At 46.1% G+C, this 22,203-nt stretch overlaps 1 protein-coding gene across 3 annotated transcripts; it reads left to right on the top strand.

The window, feature by feature from the left end:
• The first annotated feature begins 617 nt into the window (after positions 1–617).
• NEIL2 (nei like DNA glycosylase 2) lies at positions 618–16,156 on the top strand. Of its 3 annotated transcripts, none has more exons than XM_006930763.5 (5): positions 618–774; positions 2,673–2,812; positions 8,083–8,435; positions 12,988–13,184; positions 15,115–16,156. In XM_006930763.5, exons 2-5 carry the CDS (start codon positions 2,675–2,677, stop codon positions 15,426–15,428), a joined length of 1,002 nt encoding a protein of 333 aa, XP_006930825.2. In that variant the 5' UTR covers positions 618–774; positions 2,673–2,674; the 3' UTR covers positions 15,429–16,156. The 3 variants fall into 3 exon arrangements, with proteins under 3 accessions (XP_006930825.2, XP_003984892.2, XP_006930826.2); XM_003984843.5 differs by lacking the exon at positions 618–774 and adding an exon at positions 784–1,003; XM_006930764.2 differs by lacking the exon at positions 618–774 and adding an exon at positions 4,240–4,418 and having other exon boundaries at positions 2,674–2,812.
• Positions 16,157–22,203: the final 6,047 nt, after the last annotated feature.

Consider the following 22,203-nt stretch of genomic DNA (forward strand, 5'->3'; position numbering starts at 1 on the left):
CTTCTTGGAAAGTGCTGGCTCCCCATCCTCTTTGGAGAACTAACAAAGGAACATTCATTTTTAAATAATCTACCGTTTTATCTTTATTACTCTCTGAAATAAAAATTTAAATATTAATTTTAAAGCAAAATTTGCTTAGGGCAAAAATTAAATAATAATATTCAAATAATGTAAAGTGAAAGATCCCCCCCTTTAAAAATTTCATGAGACTTTCTTGAAACTTGTTTCCTTTCCAAAATGACCTAAGCTTGGACGCCGTGCGAAATCAACTCAAAAAAGGTTTTGCCCGAACCACCCAAAGTTCTCCTATTCAGGAATTTAACTTTTCACTATAGTTGCCTGTCTCCATTAGACAATAAACGTTCCTAAACGCGGTTTGCTGGTCTCCTGCAGGTGCTCGATATCTGCCTCTCTGTGCCCTTCCCTCCCTTTCTCCCGCCCTTTACGCCCAACACACGGCCACCCCCTCAGGGGAGGAGCCTCGCGCCCTCCCCAGCCAGAGCAGGGCCCCGCCCCCTGCGCTCTCCACCCCCCCACTCTCGGGGGCGGAGTCCCGCTCCACCACACGCCCCGGCCGAACACCGGAGCCCTGCCCCCCTGGGGGAGGAGCCTGGCGCTACCCCGCCCCTCCCCGCCTCGGGATCTGGACCTGCTTCTCCCGGGGCCGTTCCGCGGGTAGAGCCGGGCGCACGCCAGCCTCCGCGTCCTCTCCGTCCTGTGCTCGGAAGCGGCGCCGCGGTCCTGGGGCGGGCTGAGGGGTGCGGGCCGCAGCCGGTGAGTTCCGCCGCCCGCCCCCGCCGTGGCCCGCGCCTGCGGGGAGGGAGGAGCAGGCCGGGACGGCGCAGGCCCCCTGCGCAGCGGTGCGCGGAGCCCCTGCGGCCGGGAATGCCCGGTTTCCCCGCGGCCTGCGCGGGGTCGTCACCAGCTACCTGCGCGACGACGCAGTGACCGACAGTTTTAGAAGCATCCTTTCCGGAATCCGCACCCGCGGCCCAATTTTTTGGTTGGTTTGTTTACCGCTGTGCGTCCCTGCATTTACCCCTGGGAGGCTCCCCTCCGTGCCCTTCAGCCCTGTCTCTGCGCCTGCCCATCTCCCTGCCTCACCCTGAGAGACTTGGGGAAAAGTAGCCATTTTAGAGCCACCCTCGGGGAGTGAGTGGTTTACCTCAAGAAGGGAGGACGCCCTGAAGCCCCTCTCTGCTGCCTCTTTCGGCTACGAAGCCATTAACCAGCCTCACGGCAGTTAGCCTCTCTGAGGAGGGGCCTTGAGAGTAGGCAAGATGTCCCCATCAAATCTTTGTCCTTTCCCCTTCTGGTCCCTTCAGGCTATGGCAGAGGTAACTTGCTGCCCAGTTTTACATCTCCTTAAGTATACCTAAAAGAAATACGCCCCTGTGTCAAGAAATTTCAAAGGGTAAGTGCATTTCAGATGGACGCTTTTCCAGAAACTTACTCCGTTGGAGATGGCCTGGGTACAGAGAGCTGGTTGAGGTTCAGGCCCGCTCCAGTCTGGCAGGTCTCCTTGCAATCCAGAACTTTTTGTCAGTAAAGCCTCTCCAGTATCTTGAAGGCCTGATTAAGGGAAATAGCACTACTTTTTAGTGAATCTAAAGCACCATCAAATTTAAAATACACATTATTGAACGTGCTGCTAATTAAACTATGAGAAAGCGTGCATATAGTAAGAGGCATCCCCATTTTGGAAAACTTTAAATGTTTTTTAGAACTGCTGAAATACGATAGCTCCCACCATGCCAGGTACCTACTTAGTTCTTTGGGGTTTTGTCATAACTTACAGAGTCTTGTGCAGGTGAGGAAATGGATGGCTAAGTAGTGTTCCCTGGTTAAGGGGAGGGGTGGGGTGGGGAGGGACTCCTAGCTGCAGGAAACCTGGGTACAGGCCACTCAGACTCAGACATCTGAATGTTTATACGTAAACTCTGAGTGAACTTGGGTGATTGGGGGCAGAGAGAGATGGGGGTCACAGATAACCATGGATCAGGGTTAAAACAACCCCAGCTGTTTGCAGTTGCCAGGAATAATTATCTGTAGTTAAGCTGGATGTGGCCTCTCCCTGCTCGGAACGAACATGACCCCCTGTCTGCACTTGTCATGGTTCTGAGCTCTGTATTTGTCATCACACACACAGAACCCCTACTAGTGGGGTGGTCCTGGGAAGACCACATCCACATCTGTGTCTCTGTGTCCCTTACAGCCTTCTCTTCCATCACCATTTCTCCCCTAAAAGTGGGGAGAGAAAGCAGCAGCAGTGGGTTGGAATAATTGGTTTTGCTGAAGGGGGAGGACAGGGAAAGTGTGGAGAGGAGTCTGGGGCCCACAGTGCAGGCAAATTACCTAGGGCCAGCTCCCGTCCAAGCCGCCGCCACAGGAGCAAAGTGGAGGCTCCCATGATGTGATGCCTAGCATGCTGTTGGTGTGTAACAAGTTTGCTGCATGAAGAAAGGAGAAGGAAACTGGGCCATTACTGGGGAACTGGCCCACACCCTGGCACAGTTCGTCCTTCTCTTTGATCTGACCCCTCTTCTCAGCCACACTCTCTTTTTGGCCATCTATACTCTTCAAGCTGATGGCAAAACACAGCTGCTTGGAACTTGGCACCCATAAAAAATGCTAGAGAAAAGCTAGCTTCTTTTCCCCACTTCTGCCTGCAGGGATGCCAGAAGGACCATCTGTGAGGAAGTTCCACCACTTGGTCTCCCCCTTTGTGGGGCAGCAGGTGGTCAAGACAGGGGGCAGCAGTAAGAAGCTAAACCCTGCCAGCTTTCAGTCCCTGTGGCTCCTAGACAACCAGGTGAGTTGATTTGGGCTTGATACCTCACATAAATGGGCTGGCTCCATCAGCATGTCCTGTGACTCCCGTAGAATTTATCTCTAGGGGCGCCTGGGTGGCTCAGTTGATTGTGTGTCCGACTTCGGCTCAGGTTATGATCTCGCGGTCTGTGAGTTCGAGCCCCATGTCGGGCTCTGCTCTGACAGCTAGGAGCCTGGAGCCCACTTCCCATTCTCTCTCTCTGCCTCTCTCTCTGCCCCTCCCCTGCTCATGCTCTGTCTCTCTCTCTCTGTCGCAAATAAATAAACATTAAAAAAAAAAAAATTTATCTCCAGACTTGCCATGCTGTCGCTTCCTTGAGCCCAAGACAGCCACGCTAAGACCCCATGCAGCCTCTCCTCTGAAAGAGCATAGCCTTCTGATCTAGATTCCAGTTGGCTCATCCTTGCCCTGAGCATAAGTCAGAATTGCCTCACGGAGGGTCCCAGGGCTCCTGTGGTCTGACTTGTGGCTCTTCCTCTAGGCCTGCTTCTTACCCTGCCCTAAATCTCACTTCCAATCATATTGAACTATCTGGAGCTCCTCTACCAATCCTTCTTGCTCAGGGTTTTGACATGCTGCTCCCCTGCTTGGGCAAGTCTTCCTTTTTCCCCCAAATCTGCCCCATTCCTATCCCTTCATGTGACCATGGTAATTCCTCATTTTCAGGATTCAGCCTTGCCATCACATCCTCTGAGAAGCCTGGCCTGCCTGCTCTAAAGCTGGGGAGAGACTTCTCTGTGCTTCCAGGCCCCCCCCACCCTGAAAGGCGGGGAGGGGGGAGGTGGGGAGCCCTCCAATTGAATTTGTTTTACTTGTTGAATGGAGGAGACAGATAAATAGGTCAGGGCCTGTGCCCTTATCAGTATTGTATGCCTAGCACTAAGCTGAGTGCCTGCTCTTAGGAGGCATATATATGGTAATTACCTACAGAAAAAATAAATTAGCTCTGGTGTTTAGCTGTGTGCTCTTAAGCAAATTGCTTAATCTCTTAGCTCTAGTTTCTGCAATCGTAAAATGGGGATAAATCACTTACAAGTTAAAATTGTATTAAACCGACTTTATGCCTGGCACAGATAGGTGTTCCATAAATGCTAATTCTCTTTTTTCCACCTTACCCTTCACACACCCCCCTCAGGTTATAAAACCATTCTTGGTTAGAACTGAAAGAGGTCTTCTAGAACTTCACGTATATTTTCAACGTTTGGAGATGGGGGCTCAGAGAGGTAGAACTCTCAACCCAAGTTGACATAGCTACCTGGAAGCCAGGTCCCCTGACTTCCAGGTCTGTGCTCCTCCCACGGGAGCCTTTGGACTCTTTGACCAGATGCTACACTGCAAGGTTTGCAGGGGCAGGATTATATCCTTTCACCTCTGGATCACTAGCACTTAGCCCGTGCCCGCCACAGAACTAACTCTCCGAGAATATATATGGAATGGCTGAGTGGACTGAAGAATGTGTGGAAAAGGAAATCTTGAGACGGAACTGGGAGCCAGTTTCCTAGAAAACCAAGGTAGAAATTGGGTGTTGTGGAAGCCTGAGAACCCTGCGGGACATGGCCTTGGGGAACAGCCTGGCATGTGGGTGGTAAGTTCTCATCACTGCACTTCCTTCTCTGCACATCCCTCCTAAGGGTCCAAGAGTCAAATTTGGAAAGTAAGACCTGGATGGACAACAGAGGAAACTATTAGGTAACAGTGAACGGGAAGGAGAAGAGCATATGATTAAGCCCCATTTGAGGGCCTCAACAGAGAAGAGGTCCTTGGGGCCTAGAGTAAAAGACTTCATGAAGGAGGTGGGATTTGAGTTGGACCTTGAAGGATGTAGGAATTTCGATGGACCAAAAGGAAAGAAGGGCATTTCAGGTTTCTGAAGCAGTTACAGACAGGAATGAGAACAGTGGGCTGATGAAGCAGGAAAAGATTGGCCCCACTCTGTGCCACCTGTTTTTCTGGCATGTCACTTTCCCTGTCTTTCCTTGTTGGTTCTCCAGTTTCTATATCTGGAATTGTGTTTGATTACTCATGACAGATTCAGAAGAACAGCTTATTCATGTCTGGAGGTTCCTCCCTGCCCCCCCCCCCCGTCCCCCGCTCCCCCCTTCACTTCCTTGACATAATGGGAAGTCTAGAGGAGGCAGTCCAGAGTGGTATGGGAACAACACAAGATCATTAGGCATCAGGTTCTCTGCTTTCCCCTCCCTGGGGTGTGACCCTCATCCTCATGATGATAACATGGCTGCTGGGATTCCAGCCATTACATTCTAGGCAGGAAGAAAGAGGGATAGGGCAGAAGGGACCTGAAAGCTGCTTGTTCACCTGTTTTATTTTACTATTTTGTTTAAGTTTATTTATTTTGAGAGAGAGAGTGGGGGAGGCGCAGAGAGAGGAGAGAGAGAATCCCAAGCAGGCCCCCTCACTAACAGTGCGGTGCCTGATGCAGGGCTCCATCCCACAAACTGTGAGATCATGACCTGAGCTGAAACCAAGAGTCAGACATTTAACTGACTGAGACACCCAGGCTCTCCATGGTTCACCTGATTTAAAGAGCTTTTCTGGAAACCACATTTGACCACTCCTGCATATGTATCACTGGCTGCCCCATCTCTAAGGGAGTCTGGGAGACAGAGATTTTTAGCTGAGAATATTGAGGTTCCCATAATTCAGCAGGTTTGTCAGTAGGGAAGAGGAGAGAGGGAGCTTGGGAGGCAGTCAACAGTCTCCCTACACCAGGTTCCATATCTTCTTTGTTTTTCCCTCTCATTTTGCAAAGCACACACTCCAGGAGCTGCCTGAGAAAGAGTGCATGGGGGATAAGTATTGAGTCCTTACATGGCTGTTAATGTTTCTATTCCATCCTTTTTGGGTGGAGTGGGAGATCTAATCCAAACCCTCTACATACTTAGACTTTTTTTTTTTTTTTAATTTTTTTTTTCAACGTTTATTTATTTTTGGGACAGAGAGAGACAGAGCATGAACGGGCGAGGGGCAGAGAGAGAGGGAGACACAGAATCGGAAACAGGCTCCAGGCTCTGAGCCATCAGCCCAGAGCCCGACGCGGGGCTCGAACTCACGGACCACGAGATCGCGACCTGGCCGAAGTCGGACGCTTAACCGACTGCACCACCCAGGCGCCCCCTTAGACTTTTAACCAATCCTCTAATTAAAAAAAAAATCTGTAGCAGCCTTACTGAGATATAATTGACATAACATACAATTCAGCCATTTAAAATGTGCAATTTGGTAGTGTTTAGTATCTTCACATAGTTTTACAACCATCACCACAATTGATTTGAGAACATTATAATCTCCCCAGGAAGAAACCCTGTGCCTGTTAGCAGTCACTCCCCATTTCACCCCAACTTTCCACCCCTAGCCCTAAACAACCATTAATCTATTCTCTGTTTCTATAAATTTGCCCCTGCCTTTTTTTTTAAACATTTCACATATATGGAATCATGCAACATGGATTCTTTTGTGACTGCTTTTACTGAGCATAATGTTTTCAAGGTTCATCCATGTTGTAGCATGTGTCAAGAATTTCCTTTTGAGATAATGAGTTTCCAGAGGGAAAGAGTGGAGACTTACTCATCTGTATGCCCCTCAGAGCCTAGCGCACTGCCTGGCACATTGTATAAGCTCAATTAATGGTCAGTTAATTGAAGTAACAACAATTTCACAGGAATTTAAAAGAGGGACAGTAGAAATTGCCAACAGTGTCTTGACCTAGGCATTTTTTGACCTGATGAATGTTTTGATCCTCAGGGGCATTTGACAGATACAGCATTATACCAACATTGGTGAATTTTCATCAAGAGGGTATTTTCTGGAACAAAGCCTGTTTTTGCCCACTTAATTCTTGCTCACTTTTTTATGTAGCTCAGTTAAAGCTGTTTCTAATATGTGGCAACAAACTGCCGTGCTCAGACTTGCAGATGAGTTATTCTGGAATTATTTAGAAAGGTAATGCCCTCTTTTAGGGAGAGGATTTCGAAGAACTACAGTTATAATGTGTATACTCACTGACAAATTGGAGATGACATCAGAACTGTGTGATCTCTACGTACTTTGGGTGGCTGAAAAAGCAACATAGGCAATTCCATTATTGACGCCGGGTGTTTTGGTTTTGCCTGAATTTCAAATCATGCAGATCTGGCTCATCTTGGAAGCTGGACATGCATATTACATACTAGGACTAGCAATATGAAAATAGAATATGAAGCAGCTGGAACATTCTTTTACATACATTTCCCTTTCTCCTCTTTTACTGAAATCACTTTCATTGGGATGAGGTGAATTCTTTTCCTTATTACATTTTATATACATTTTATGGTTTGATTCATGGATCAGTTTTTGTTGATCGATACTCCATTTTTATTGATTATAGTTTTTTATTGTGAGTTCTCTTGTGGTTTCTTCTAAACCCAATTTCAGTGAGTTGAGAAGTACCAATTTTTACGATGTGTAAAATACATTGTATATTTAGAGTGTACACAATACAGTACTTTAGCTGCTGTCGATTTGTATGGTGTGTGTGCTGGCTATTTCTAACAAAGAAAAGGTATTAATTAAATACAAGAATGACAGTTTGCATTTACTTCTTAGCCAATCCGTGAAAGCATTTCCCCTCAGGAATCCTAGGGGGGTCCTGCTGTATAGCATGGATCTGTGTCGTTGCTAATCTAAGTCTTCTGCTTTCAATCACTTTGAAAACTGTGTGCTGACTGCCCACACCTTTTGAGTGGAGAGCAAAAGGCAAGTTCAAAACATTCAACTTGGAGAGCTTCATGGAAGAGGCAAAAAGGGATAAATTTGCATTCAAAGAGATACCTGCATACCCCTTTTCTCATCTTCCCTTCTTTGGGGCTGTAAGCCTGTCCCAGTCCATTCAGACTACTTTAGCAGAATACCACAGATGAGGTGACTTATCAACCACAGAAATTCATCTCTCACAGTTCCAGAGGCTGGAAATCCAAGATCAGACAGCTTGGGTGTCTGGGGAGGGCCTGCTTCCTGGTTCATAGACCCCCCACCTTCTTGCTGTCCTCACCTGGTGGAAGGGGTATGGGAGCTCTCTGGGGTCTCTTTTAAGGGCACTAATCCCATTCATGAAGACTTCACTCTCATGACCTAATTATCTCCCAGAGGCCTCACCTCCAGATACCATCACACTGTGGGTTAAGTTTGACTGTACAAATGTGGGGAGAACACAACTCCATAGCAAAGGCTTAGATCACTTTCATTTTTCTCAGGTCCATGGAAAGAAATTATTCCTTAGATTTGATCCAGATGAAGAACTTGGGTCCCTTGGCAACAACTCACTACCGGAGCCTCTGCAGGAAGGAGAGAAGAAGGAAGAGGCTGAGGACCAAAAGCAGGCCTTGGGGCCCAGCAGCCGGGAAATCAACCGGTCCTCTCAGTCCCTGGAGCGTGTTGTTCCCAGTGGAGACAACGGTTTGGAGTGTTTGCGGGGAGACACTCCCACAGAAGGTGCTGAGAGGTGGCTGCAGGTCAGCTTTGGTTTATTTGGCAGCATTTGGATGAACGAGTTCTCCAGAGCGAAGAAAGCAAACAAGAGGGGTGACTGGAGGGACCCCATTCCAAGGTAATGGAGTGGTTGAGTGGGCTGTGGGCTGTGGCTCTGCAGTATTTAACCCAGTGCCCCCGTGCAGGCTTGGGGCTAGGCTCTGTGGGCTCACTCACGTGGCTATCCTCCCTGCTCTCCAGCTGCACACTTCCTAGGAGAGAGAAGACACTTCTGTGTCTACCCATAGTAGACAGCAGTCTGTGGTCTCTACTCAGAGAGCGGAGGAAACATACTGGGGCAGCTTAGAAAAAGGGAAGAACTTCCCCCACAGGCGTGGCTCCTGAAGGTGGGATGGCTCTGAAGGACATTTTATGGCTTGACTAGTGCACTGTGAGAGCAATGCCTTGGTGTGTAAGTCTCTGTCCATTTCCAGGATTATTTCCTTAGTACAGATTCCCAAAGGAGTCATTGCTGGTCACGGAGAACGTGCATTCTCATGGCCTTGCAGAAGTGCTCACACTTGGCTGGATTCTTTTATATTTATATATATGTGTATATGTATATATAAAGCTTATAGATATATAGATCTGTAGATATGATCTATAGATATAGCATATATATATTATACATTTTTTACCATGGGGGTAAAATATGTTGGTCAGAGTTTAATGGATAATTTGTCCTGAGACCTTGAAAACTTACAAATCAGGGGTGCCTGGGTGGCTCAGTCGGTTAAGTGTCCGACTTCAGCTCAGGTCACGATCTCGCGGTCCGTGAGTTCAAGCCCCGCGTCGGGCTCTGGGCTGATGGCTCAGAGCCTGGAGCCTGCTTCCAATTCTGTGTCTCCCTCTCTCTCTGTCCCTCCCCCGTTCATGCTCTGTCTCTCTCTGTCTCAAAAATAAATACACGTTAAAAAAAATTTTTAAAAAGAAAACTTACAAATCAGAATGCACATCTCAGCACTGTGGGAAGGGACAACCAGGTAGTCCTGAGGCTGAGGCTGAAGCCCCTGTGCACTCTCAGAAGACAGATAATGAAGATTAAGTTTACTCTTATTATGATGCCCTTACTTTATGCAAGTCTCAATATTTTAAGCCACACAGTATGTGCACAATCGCAGATAATGGCAGGGAAAATAATGCCACTAAATAAATTCGCAACAAAAGATTTCATGTGTCTATTTGCCATCTGGATGTCTTCTTTGGAAAAGGGTCTATTCATGACTCCTGCCCATTTCTTCACTGGATTATTTTTGTGTGTGGGGGGGATGTTGAGTTTGATAAATTCTTTATAGAATTTGGATACAACCCTTTATCTGATATGTCATTTGCAAATATTTTCTCCCATTCCATTGGTTACCTTTTAGTTTTGCTGATTGTTTCCTTCACTGTGCAGAAGTTTTTTTATCTTGATGAGGTCCCAATAGTTCATTTTTGCTTTTGCTTTCCTTGCCTCTGGAGACATGTCAAGTAAGAAGTTGATGCAGCTGAGGTCAAAGAGGTTGCTGCCTGTGTTCTCCTCTAGGATTTTGATGGCTTCCTGTCTCACATTTAGGTCTTTCACCCATTTTGAGTTTATTTTTGTGTATGGTGTAAGAAAGTGGTTCAGTTTCATTCTTCTTCATGTTGCTACCCAGTTTTCCCAACACCATTTGCTAAAGAGGCTGTCTTTTTTCCATTGGATATTCTTTCCTGCTTTGTTGAAGATGAGTTGGCCATACATTTGTGGGTCCATTTTTGGATTCTCTGTTCTGTTCCATTAATAAACATATTTGCTTTTGTGCCAGTACATACAGTCTTGATGATGACAGCTTTTTGTAATACAGCTTGAAGTCGGAATTGTGATGCCTCCAAGCTTTGGTTTTCTTTTTCAACGTTACTTTGGCTATTCGGGGTCTTTTTATTTATTTATTTTGAGAGATAGATTGAGATTGTGCACAGGGAAGGGTCAGAGAGAGGGAGAGAGAGAATCCCAAGCAGGTTCCAATGCTGTCAGCACAGAGCCTGAACATGGGGCTCGATCCCACAAACCATGAGACCATGACCAGAGGTAAAATCAAGAGTCAGATGCTTAACTGACTGAACCACCAGCACCCCAGGGGTCTTTTCTTTAAATCTTCTCTTGCCAAGTCATATCTGTTTTTTTTATTCTTCATGTTTTATATTTTCCTTTGTCCCCCACCCTACTCTGTTTCTTAATTAGGCTTACCAGAGTTTTATCAACTTTGTTCGTCTTTCAAATAAATAATACTAGTTTTATATACTCTATAAGGGAAGAGTGTCTACTCATTTTCCAAATGTTTGAGTGGGGTCATCATTTTGTTGTCATTTTATTACTGGATTATGATCAGGACAGTCAGCCTGTAAATTTTCTACTTTAGGCCTCTGTTAAGATCTGTAGCCAAACACATCATTGATCTTTGCTTACATTTTTATGTACACAAATGAAGATCAACGTAAAACATTATGAAACTTAAGAACAGGTTATTGCTTTGAAAACTCAGATTTTCTCTATCCTTGCTTATTTTTTTATTTAATATGCCAAATGTGGGAAGAAGAGTGTTAAAATCCTCTAGGGTGATTGTGGTTTTATAAAGTTTCTCCTTGTCTTTCTAGTGTGTTTATGTGTTTGCTGCCCTTTTGTTCAAGGCATCAAAGTCTCTGACTCTCATAGGTTCTTTGCAGCTTTATTATTAAATAATAACATACATTCTATTTGTCTTTAATCTTGAATTCTGCCTTTCCTGATGTGAATAATGCTACTCTGGTTGGCCCCCCATTTGGTCTTTTTCCACTTAGTTATAGGCATGCTTTTTTCATTGATGTTAGGTATGTTTCTTATAAACGGTGAACATCTGGCTTTCGTATCTTATTTCTTTTTAAGTTGACTTATTTATTCTGAGAGAGAGAGAGTGTGTGCAGGGGAGGGGCAGAGAGAGAAGGAGAGAGAATCCCAAGCAGGCTCCACACCAGCAGCCCAGAGCCCGACACGGGGCTCCAACCCACGAACCATGAGATCGTGACCTGAACCAAAACCAAGAATCGGATGTTCAATTGACTGAGCCACCCAGGTGCCCCGGCTTTGGTATCTCTGTAAAGTCAAACCGAAACTGTGTTTTGGAATGGGGTAGCCGCAGTATTTGGATTTCTTCCATTTGCCATTTTATTTTATCTTGTTTCTTTCCTTCTTTTGGATTTTTCAAGTTTTTTTTTTCCTCTTTTTAACTCCTGTTAATTTGGAAGTGCTTCTGTTCATCTCCTTTCTATTGCTAATAATCTTGACTTTAAATTAGACCTGTGTTTTTTCTTAGCTAATAATGACTGCGTTTTAAACAACATTAAGTGAATGACACCTGTCCCTTATTATTGAAACTGGTTTTTTGCTCACTCTTCTTCATCCTTCTGAGAGGAGACCTTTAAAATGTTTGTACTTCACTGCTGCTTTTCTTGTCATATCCACCCTATCTCCTGCGTTTGCTGAGATCGTTTAGAACCTTAGTTCCAGGTTGTTAACTATATAATAGTATTAATTATGTGTAGGTAAATTAATTAATATTAAAAACACATGAACATGGGTATCTTCTGATTCAAGAATGCCTTCCTAACACATTACAGTTCTCCGGTGTGCTACTGTATAGTCCGCTTAGATCTCACAATAAATATTACACAACCCAGTGCTGCCCCTTATGACCCCCCCCCTTTTCATCTCCCCTTGGCTTGAGGTCCCTGCTGCTCTCATTCCCATTGGACAGTTAGTCTTCCTTGAGTAGTTAACCTCAGTTGCTATGGTAGATGTGTCTCTGAGTCCTCTTCCTCTGAAGTTGTCCCTTCACTTCCACATAAGGTTCCAGCTACGTCAGATATGTGGATATTCCCTTTCAGATGTGGAGTCCGGTTGTGGTCTGATTATCTGCCCTCACAAAGTAACCCATTGTTTCTTTATCAAAGTTCCTAAAGTTTCTCCTCTGTCCTTGGAATTCAGGAAGCCCCTGGGAGTACGTGTGGGTATGGATTTCTCAGTAAATCTTGCCTGGACTGGGAGTGGTACCTCTTTAGCATTCATTTCTCTGTCCTTCTTAACAAACTGTGTTTTGTGCAGGTAGCCACACCTGCTGGGCTTTAAGACTTTTCTGTGTGTTCCACATTGTCTTCAGTGAACATGTATTGCTATGATCAGAGAAATGAAGCGATACAGATGTCTTCTTTTAATCACCGCATTTAGCCCTGAGATTTTTCTGATGCTGGCAGAGCCATCCCTTTTCTCTTTTGGGATCTTAGCTTCCCTGGGTTAATCTTTTTTTTTTTTTTTTTTGGTTAATGTTTATTTCTGAGACAGAGACAGAGCATGAGTGGGGGAGGGGCAGAGAGAGAGGGAGACACAGAATGGGAAGCAGGCTCCAGGCTCTGAGCTGTCAGCACAGAGCCTGATGCGGGGCTCAAACCCACAAACCAGGAGATCATGACCTGAGCCGAAGTCATTCACTCAACCGACTGAGCCATCCAGGTGCCCCATGGGTTAATCTTGACTGTGGAGTGAGAGCACTATGGACATCTGGCCTGACTCTCGAGTGGGAACTGTGTGTATGCGTGCCCTGAACTGTATGGACTTACGATCTTTTCTTTCTTCCCAGGTTGGTCCTGTACTTTGGCGGTGGTGGCTTCCTGGCATTTTATAATTGTCAGATGGCTTGGAGCCCTTCCCCAGTGGTCATACCCGCTTCTGACATCTTGTCCGAAAAGTTCCATCGAGCACGAGCCTTGGAAGCTCTGAGCCAGGAGCAGCCTGTCTGCTATACACTGTTGGACCAAAGATACTTCTCTGGTTTAGGTATGACTGATGGGAGAGGGAGGAGACCACCCACCCCCTGCTCCCCCCCCCCCCGCCCCCCGAAGTGTGCCAGTACTGCTGGTCTTGAGGCAGTCATTTAATCTCTTCAGCTTCACTTCCCTCATCTTTAAACTGAGGGAGTTAGATTAGGCAATTTCTAACTTCTCTCCTAGCTGAAGAGTTCGTATCCTAATTATATTATAAGCTGGAGTCTGCCAGTGGCCACAGTCCAGTGTAACTTCCTAAGGGGCAGGAGCCCTGTCTTCTTCCTCCTTGAATGCTCCACTGCCTGGTGCGGTGCCTGGCACCCGGCAGGTACTCGATCACCTGATCGGTATCTGCTGGGAACTGAGAGCTGTACAGTTTGCTGAGGTAGAGCACCGCGTTCGCTGGTGGGGCCTCTCTTGGGCAGGTGGAGCTGCCTGCTGGCCAAAGCACACAAGCCTCAGGCCTCCTCTGGGAGCTTAAAAGACATGACCGAGGAAGCAGGTTCCCTCTCTCTGTGCAGGGGTCATGAGCAATGAAACTGTGAGCGTTTTGAGGCGGGGAGAGCTGAGCACTGTGAAAACTAGAACAGCCTGAACTAGAAAAACTTACTGCTCTTTCTGCTTCAGCAAAAGAATAAATGCACCTGTGATTGGCTGCTGAGGCAATCGAGCGAGCCGGTGATGACAAAATCACCTCATAGCCGAGGCCTCGTGTTGCCTGCCACAGCCACAGCTCACCTCGTGAGCAGGGAGGAGGCCCAGGGGCTCACCAGACAGCGGCCTCGCATTTTCACAGTAAGACTGTGGGAGTCCCTGAGCCCTGAGGAATAAAGAGACCCTTACAAGTAGCCTTTGGGATATTTATAGCGGGAGCTAATGCTCTACTAACTAGTCATTATTACTAACCATAGTAATAACAGCCAACATTTTTTCAAGTGACTCTAATATGCCAGGCACGTGCTTTCATTCTTACTGTTTCTCTGTAGGATAGTTACTTATTACTTTTCCCTTTATTCAGATGAAGCAACTAAAGCAGAGGACACATTGCAGATAAATGGTACAGCTGAGCCGTGAAACTGGTTTGCCAGTGAATTGGTCATCCATCCAGTCCACACATGCTGAACACTTGCCTTCTGCCACGCTCAGCTTCCCCTCTTAAGGAGGTTATTAATGGCCCGGTGAGCATGGACTCAGGTCACCACAACTTAAGATAGATTGTGGCAAATGCCTAGTAGAGATTAAAGAAAGTGCGCTGCTGGAACATTTTGAAGAGAATCAGTTAACTGATTCTGGAAGGAGGGCTCAAGGCTGACTTCAGAGAATGTGGCAGCAGTAGAAAAATAATGAAATAATACCTCTTAAACACTTTCTACTTCAGGCATTATGCTTAACATTTTAAATAATAACAGCTAATATTTATTGAGTATTTTCTGTGTACCAGCCACAGTGCTCAGCATTTGTGCTTGTGTGTGTGAGAGAGAGAGAGAAAGAGAGAGAATTCTCGTTTACTGCTCACAAAAGCAGGTAACCAAGCCCCATTTTACAGCTGAGGAAAATGAAGCTTACAGAAGTTAAGGAACTTGCCAGAGTTACATAGCTAGGATCTGGTTGAGCAGGGGTTCAAAGGCAGATGGTCAGGTTCCATAGCCTGTTTTGATAACCTCTTTGCTGTAACATGGACCATGCCTAAGTTTACTTCATTCCGTCTTCACAGCAACCTTAAAGGTAAGTATTAGCAAACCCGCTTGGTAGACAGGAAGTTGACTCAGGATATGTGACTTGCCCAAGAGCCTCCAGTCCGTGGTAGAGCTGGCTCCAGGTCTCCTGGAGGAGCCCCCTGCCGCCATCCGACCAGCTTCAGTTTGCTCTGCTAACTTTGCGGACCGCGCTCCTCATGGATGTGTTCTTTTTCCTTCCCTTGCCCTCTCCTTGCCTCCTCCCAGGGAACATCATTAAGAACGAAGCCTTGTACAGAGCTGGGATCCATCCCCTTTCTCTTGGTTCCCTCCTCAGTCCTCCGCATCTGGAGGCCCTGGTGGATCACGTGGTGGAGTTCAGTGCCGACTGGCTTCGGGGCAAGTTCCAGGGCAAACAGCAGCACACGCAGGTCTACCAGAAGGAGCAGTGCCCCGTCGGGCACCAGGTTATGAAAGAGGCATTTGGGCCTCCAGGCGGCTTCCAGAGGCTCACCTGGTGGTGCCCGCAGTGCCAGCCCAGGCTGCCACCTGACGAGCAAGAGCAGGGCCGGCTCTCCTAAGGCTCTCTAGCCCCTTGTTCATAACACTTTGCCCTGCAGGGGCTGATTCCTGAGTGTCAGGAAAGCGGGCACTGTCAGTATGTGGGACTGGGCACAGGAAGTGGAGGGCAGCATGGGTCGGGGGCGGGGGGTGGGTGTCAGTACCATTGCTGTCCATCTCTCTGGTGTTCTAAGGCACTTTCTACAGGGTTAGATTTTTTTCTTTTCTCTAGTTTTGGTTAATTCTTCTTATCTAATTCTGCCATTGTGAAAGATGAGAAAACTCATGACAACAGTAAAGGGAGAAACCTCCCAGGGGGGCATTGAAAGTGATAGCATATGGAGAACAGCTATGCCTCCACATTGCTTTGCAGGCCTTTGGTTTTGTTTTTGAAAGCTTGGTTGGTTTTCAGGCCTTCCATTTGGAACAAGGAGTTGTCTCTCTTTGTTCCCCTAGAGGGATCCAGGGATGAGGATGGAGTAGCACATGAGGGTAGTGACCCACCTGGATCCCTTCCTGTGGGATGGAGACCCCGAGAGAAGGGTGGGAGGAAGAGAGGGACCGGGAATTGGCCACCTTCCTGCCATGCCCAGTGGGCTTAAGAGAAAAGCTGCTTATTTCCTCCTTAAGGTGTTGATATGTTGAACAGTGCAGGAATCGAGGATTGTAGAGACACGTTGTCAGGTTGTTAGCAACATGTCCAAGAAACGAGGACAGTGATGTGAAAATAAAGCTCTTTGTTCTTTTCCGTTGTTGTCTTTATTTGGTAGTCAGGGTTCTCAGGCTGTAAATACCTGAGCTCTCGTGAAGGTGGCTGTGTAGGACTGGCTGAGTTGGTCCGACGGGTCCACTGAAAAGGAGCAGGGCAGGGAGGGGGTGAACACACACCTGCTCTTCTGCCCGTAGGTGTGCTGCATTGCCATGAAATGTGGCAGAGCACAGGTGGATTTATTTCCATGCACCAACCTCTGGCCTGTAGAAGACAGTGATTTGCATGAACAAAATGGAAAAACGGTAAATATTTTAAGGCTTTCCTTTACATTCATCTCTTATGTCATCAAGAGTTGTTAACACTGGGGAAAGCCACTTTATGGCAGACCTGTAACCTGTAGGGACAGTTAACATGTACCGAGTATGTTAGCCCAGTTATTGCCATATAATCTGCAAAAAAACCTTTCGTGGAGATAAGTACTCACTGTTACAGTCTTTGTTTTGTAGATGAGGAAACAGAACTCTAGACTAGAGGCTGAGGAAGTTGCTTAAGATCACACAGTTAACAGAGTTCAAGGGCACACACATATCACTCACAACTTTGTGGTTCCTTCTGTACAGGCCTCTATAACTGTGCCCCCGTACTGACCCAGGTGATGACTGACATCAGTAGGGGTATGTCCCTGAAAGTAGCCAAGTTTCCTTCGATGCAGCACCGCTGAAAATATGACCTTAGGAAGAAGCATCACCCCTGATGTCTCGCAAATGAAGGGTTCTGTCATCAGATAATGCCTTATTCCCCTCGTGGTGCTTTGTGGACCTCATAAAAGGCTCCCAGAAATTCTGCAATGAAGCAAAGTGCTCTTACTTTGCCCACTGTTTCCAAACCTTATTTTACCATGAAACGCATTTCACCTTTACTCCTCCTTGGAACAGAGTGTGGAAAAGGCAAACTTCTTCAAGCACCATTTGAATCTGCTCTCACATGTGCCTCTCCACTGTCTTTTTTTCCTTTGGATCATTGCCTGCAACCAATATCAACAACCCCATTCAGTCATGACTTTTTTTTAAAGTTTATTTTGAGAGAGCACACAGGCAAGTGCGGGAGGGGCAGAGAGAGAGAGAGAATCCCAAGCAGTCTCCCCACTGTCAGTGCAGAGCCCGATGTGGGGCTCAATCTCGTGAACCGTGAGATCCTGACCTGAGCTAAAATCAAGAGTCGGATGCTTAACCGACTGAGCCACCTAGGTGCCCCTCAGTCATGACATTCTTATATCCAATCTAAATCATTTCTGCTTTCTTTGTATTTCTTTCATAAATATCTTACACAATTGTACCTTAGTTACCTTTTATACTTTACAGAAGTGCCATTCTTTCGGCCTTAGGCTGTATATGAGTCAGCTAGGGTTGCCTGACAAAATAGTATGGCGTGGGAAACTTCACAGAAATTTGTGCTCTCGTGGTTCCAGAGCCTGAAGTCTACCGTCAAGGTGCCAGCATGTCAGTTTCTCCTGAGGTCTCTCTCCTTGGCTTACAGCTGCCTTCTTGGTGTCCCCACAGGGACTTTTCTCTATGTGCAGGTACTAACTGGGGCCTCTTGCTCTCCTTAGAAGGATACCAGTCCTACATATAGGTTAGGGCCCCACACTTACGACCGCATTTAACCTTAGTCACCTCTTTAAAGGTCCTATCCTAATATCCCACATGGCAGGTTAAGACTTCAATGTAAGAGTTGACTGGGGAGAGAAATGGGGGTATTTAACTTAAATTAGTTTGTAAAACCCAACTTCCAGACTGGATACTGTGAAAATACTATTTGAGTAATAGACTGCTTTTTGTATCTGTAAGAATTATTTATCCACTCTTGCATGTATGTGTGTGCATGTATATATATTATATGAAAATGTTATGTGTGTGTATGTGTATATACATATGCATATACGTATATATATGTTTCCTGAATTCAAATTTATCTTTCTAACTCACATGGGAAAACCTAAGTGTAAAATATTAGGTATGAGCTAGGGCAGTGACGATGTCCAGACTGTTTCCTCTAAGTCAACATCTTATCAGTACACTTGGTCCAGAGTACAAGAAGGGGAATGGCCTGGGAAGGTTCTAGAGACACGGGAGGGTTGGGCACTGTGGCCTGTGTGTGGGTCTATCCCATTGTGATTGGTAGAAAAGGAAGGAGAAAAACGCTGTGGCTGCTGTTGATAAAAGAAGTGACAGAACTGGAAACAGCAATGGGAATGGAACGGAGGGGAGGTGCAAGGGCAGTCACGGGGTCGAGCTCCTAGGTGTCTAGATGTGGACACTCGAGGCCGGGGTTGGAGAGGGAGAGCTGAAGATCGTTCAAGCCTGGCGCCTGAGCTAGAGGAGCTTCCCTGCTGACCGATTGGGAAAATCAGTGAGGAGGTGAGCAGGTTCTGGGGAGAAGATCAAACTTGAGGCATGTTGAGCTGGAGGCACCTGTACGGCACCAGAGCTGGGGAGGACAGCGTAGTTTGGAAGTAGACCTGGCCCTCCACAAGTGCAGGCCGGGCTGAGAGGCACAGATGTGAGAGCTTTCCTCATAGCATGATGCTCAGTTAGAGAGGGTTAACAAGGGCCATCACATATCATGAGAAAAGATGGCGGTCACAGTGGGACCTTAGAGAATGTCTTGTGTTTAAGCGGCAAGAGCAGAAAGAGAAGCCAGCCAATGAAAGATCAAGTATAACAGGAAGAAAAGTCAACTTCAAATAGAAGCTGATAGTCCATAATACTGGCTCATGCCAAGTTGAAGGAGGAGAATGAGAAGAGGCCTTTGGATTTGCCAATCAAATGTGAGGTCATGAGAGCCTTCAAGAGAACAGTTGCACAGGGTGGTAGCCAGTCTAAAGGGGCTCAGAACTGCACGGGAGCTGAGGAAGTAGAAGTGATGAGGATGGTGTGCCCTTCAAGAAGGTTAGTCTTGAAGAAAATGAGAACGAAGAGGTCAAGGAGGAGGTATTTATTAAAGGCTGGATATTGGGGCACCTGGGTACTTCAGTTGGTTAAGCATCTGACTTTGACTCAGGTCATGATCTCAGGATTCATGGGTTCGAACCCCGCGTTGGGCTGTGTGCTGACAGCTTGGGGCCTGGAGCCAGCTTCGGATTCTGTGTCTCCTTCCCTCTCTCTATCCCTCACTTGCTCATGCTCTGTCTCTCTCAAAAATAAATTTAAAGAAATAAAACATTAAAAAAGTTAAAATAAATAAAAGGTGGATATGGTGTGAGGATTTGTACGTAATTAGTTGAGAGGAAAAACTAGACAGCACAGTAGCGCTGGCACTTAAAGATGACCAGGCAAGGATAGGAAGAGAAAAATAGATCCGGAGGAAATTTGCTGAAGGTGAGATCTCTTTAAGTACAAAGGAGGAGGGGGCGAGTTTTGTAATAGCTGTTCTGGGAATTTAGAGCCACTTACGGTTCAAGGGAAAGGTTGTAGAGCCACACTGAACACGCAGGGTGAATTGCTCTACCTCCCGACTTTCTCCAGCAGTATCCAGTAGCCAAGGCTCCAAAACAATGAAATGGATGTTGTATTAACCCACATCTGAAAGTAGCCTGGGTAAGAATGGTAGAAGGCCAAGAAGGTGAATGAGAATCTTTATTATTTAAAGTGTTTTTATTATCTTTTAAATTACAGATATCAAAAGATTCAAGTGATAAAGTTTACAGAATAGGGACACTTCTTCGATGGCTCAGTTGGTTGCATATCTGACTCTTGATTTTGGCTCAGGTCATGATCTGTTTGCGAGATCAAGCCCCCGGGTCAGGCTCTTCGCTTGCTGACAGTGCAGAACCTGCTTGGGATTCTCTCTCCCTCGGCCTCTCCACCCCCCCCCCCCACTCACATTCTCTCCCTCTCTGAAATAAAATAAAATAATATAAACTAAAATAAGATAAAATAATAAAGTTTATAGAAAAACATGGAAGAATCATCCTTACACCTGCTCTGTCCTCTCAGGAGGACTTCTTATTTCTCTGACTTCACTGACTTACCTAAAGTCTGTAGAATGGGGAAGATACAGCACCTACCAACAGTTGAGTTGTAGGTGTTGCTGTTGGCACCATCAGAACTTCATCAGAATTACACAGACTGGGGGGGGGCGCCTGGGTGGCTCAGTCGGTTGAGCATCCGACTTCAGCTCGGGTCACGATCTCACGGTTCATGGGTTTGAGCCCCATGTTGGGCTCTGTGCTGACAGCACAGAACCTGGAGCCTGCTTTGGATTCTGTGTCTCCCTCTCTCTGCCCCTGCCCTGCTGTGTTCTCTCTCCTTCTCTCTCAAAGAATACATAAACATTAAAAAAAAAAAGAATTACACAGACTGGGTTCTGCATGGAAGAAATGTGGAAGCAGAAACGTGGAGAGCTGACAGAAACCACAGCTACCATGCTCCCCTCTAAGATTTTATTCATCATGACAGGAGGGAGTCAGAAAGTTTTAGTTGGTCCTGAAAGGAGGGAGGAAGGTGTGGCATAAGTGGAGTGAATGGGAGCTAGAAAAGAGGTGATGGTGGTACAGAAACAACAGCAGGGGTGGGGGTGGGGGGGTAGAACAGTGAAAGTACTCTTATCCTGTGCCTTTTGGATGGAAGGAGAGGCTTTTGCTTGACAGAATTGCAGGTGAGGGATGGGATTCATAGAGGGAGAGACCAGGTTTCACTTAGAAGTAAGGAGAGGTGAGATTTGTATTCAACAGATTTAGGGGAAAGATTTATTTATCTCATGAGCTGGAGTTGTGTGATGACTGACATTGTGAAAAACTTGGTATTTAATGTTGGGTTTCAGTGGCCCTAGCCATTCAATAAATTTTTTTCTTTTTCTTTTTCTTTTTCTTTTTCTTTTTCTTTTTCTTTTTCTTCTTTTTCTTTTTCTTTTTCTTTTTCTTGTCCTCTCCTCTCCTCTCCTCTCCTCTCCTCTCCTCTCCTCTCCTCTCCTCTCCTCTCCCCTCCCCTCCCCTCTCCCCTCCCCTCTCCCCTCCCCTCTCTCCTCTCCTCTCTTTCTCTTCCTCTCTCTCTCTCTCTCTTTTAAAAATGTTTATTTTTGAGACAGAACACGAGTGGGGTAGGGGCAGAGAGCAAGGGAAACAGAGAATCGCAACCAGGCTCCAAGCTGACAGCAGAGAGCCCAATGCAGGGCAAACTCACAAGCTGTGAAATATGACCTGAGCTGAAGTCGGACACTTAACCAACTGAGCCACCCAGGTGCCCTGTAATAAAGATTTCGTAAATGGCTTCTAAGTGCTGGGTCTGGGAACACAAGGATAAAAAAGACAAGAAAACCCCTACATTAGTAGCAGGAGGCTGGCTTATTACAAAAAGCATTAAAAGTGTTTCAGTAGGTTATGGAAAAAATGTTGTGTTGAGGGTGGGGAGGATAAGTGAGTGCTGATCTTGTGTTCTAAAAGTTCCAGTACAGAGGCGCTTGGTAGTCTTAGTGGAGCATTTGATTCTTGATCTTGGGGTTGTGAGTTCAAGCCCCAAGTTCGGTTTGGGATTGCTTAAAAATAAAATCTTTTAAAGGGGTGCCTGGCTGGCTCAGCCAGTGAAGTGTCTGACTCTTGATTTAAGCTCAGGTCATGATCTCACGGTTCACAGGTTTGAGCCCAAAGTTGGGCTCTGTGCTGACAGTATGGAGCCTGCTTAGGATTCTCTCTCTCCCTCTCTCTGCCTCTTCCCAACTCACGCACTCTAGCACACACACTCTCTCTCTCCCAAAGTAAATAAACTTTAAGCTGTATATATAAAATATAAAATCTTAAAACAAGTAAATTAAAAAAATGAAAATAAAAGTTCTAGTATGGTCCCAATTTTAAGCATTGTTATTCCACAGAAAGTAGTGGAGGTTTTGTTATGTGGCAAGCACTGTGCCAGGTGTTACATTTTGACATGGTCTGTGGCCTTGAGTTCACAGTGAAGAGACAGAAAAGAGATTTTGGACCACACCAATTTCAAGATGAGAGCATCCGATGAACATGATCCAAGTACTAAGGTTTATGAAAATAAAGACTACTGAAATAAGAACAAATGAGGCCCTTTATTCAGAGCTTG

Source organism: Felis catus, chromosome B1, assembly GCF_018350175.1.
Source record: "Felis catus isolate Fca126 chromosome B1, F.catus_Fca126_mat1.0, whole genome shotgun sequence".
NCBI classification, from domain to species: Eukaryota; Metazoa; Chordata; class Mammalia; order Carnivora; family Felidae; genus Felis; species Felis catus.

Excerpts from the sequence above, each read along its gene's own strand:
- NEIL2 (XM_006930763.5), top strand. The coding sequence starts at position 2,675 with ATGCCAGAAGGACCATCTGTGAGGAAGTTCCACCACTTGGTCTCCCCC. Across the intron at positions 8,436-12,987 it reads TGGAGGGACCCCATTCCAAG|GTTGGTCCTGTACTTTGGCG; the intron begins GTAATGGAGTGG and ends CTTTCTTCCCAG. Across the intron at positions 13,185-15,114 it reads AAGATACTTCTCTGGTTTAG|GGAACATCATTAAGAACGAA; the intron begins GTATGACTGATG and ends GCCTCCTCCCAG.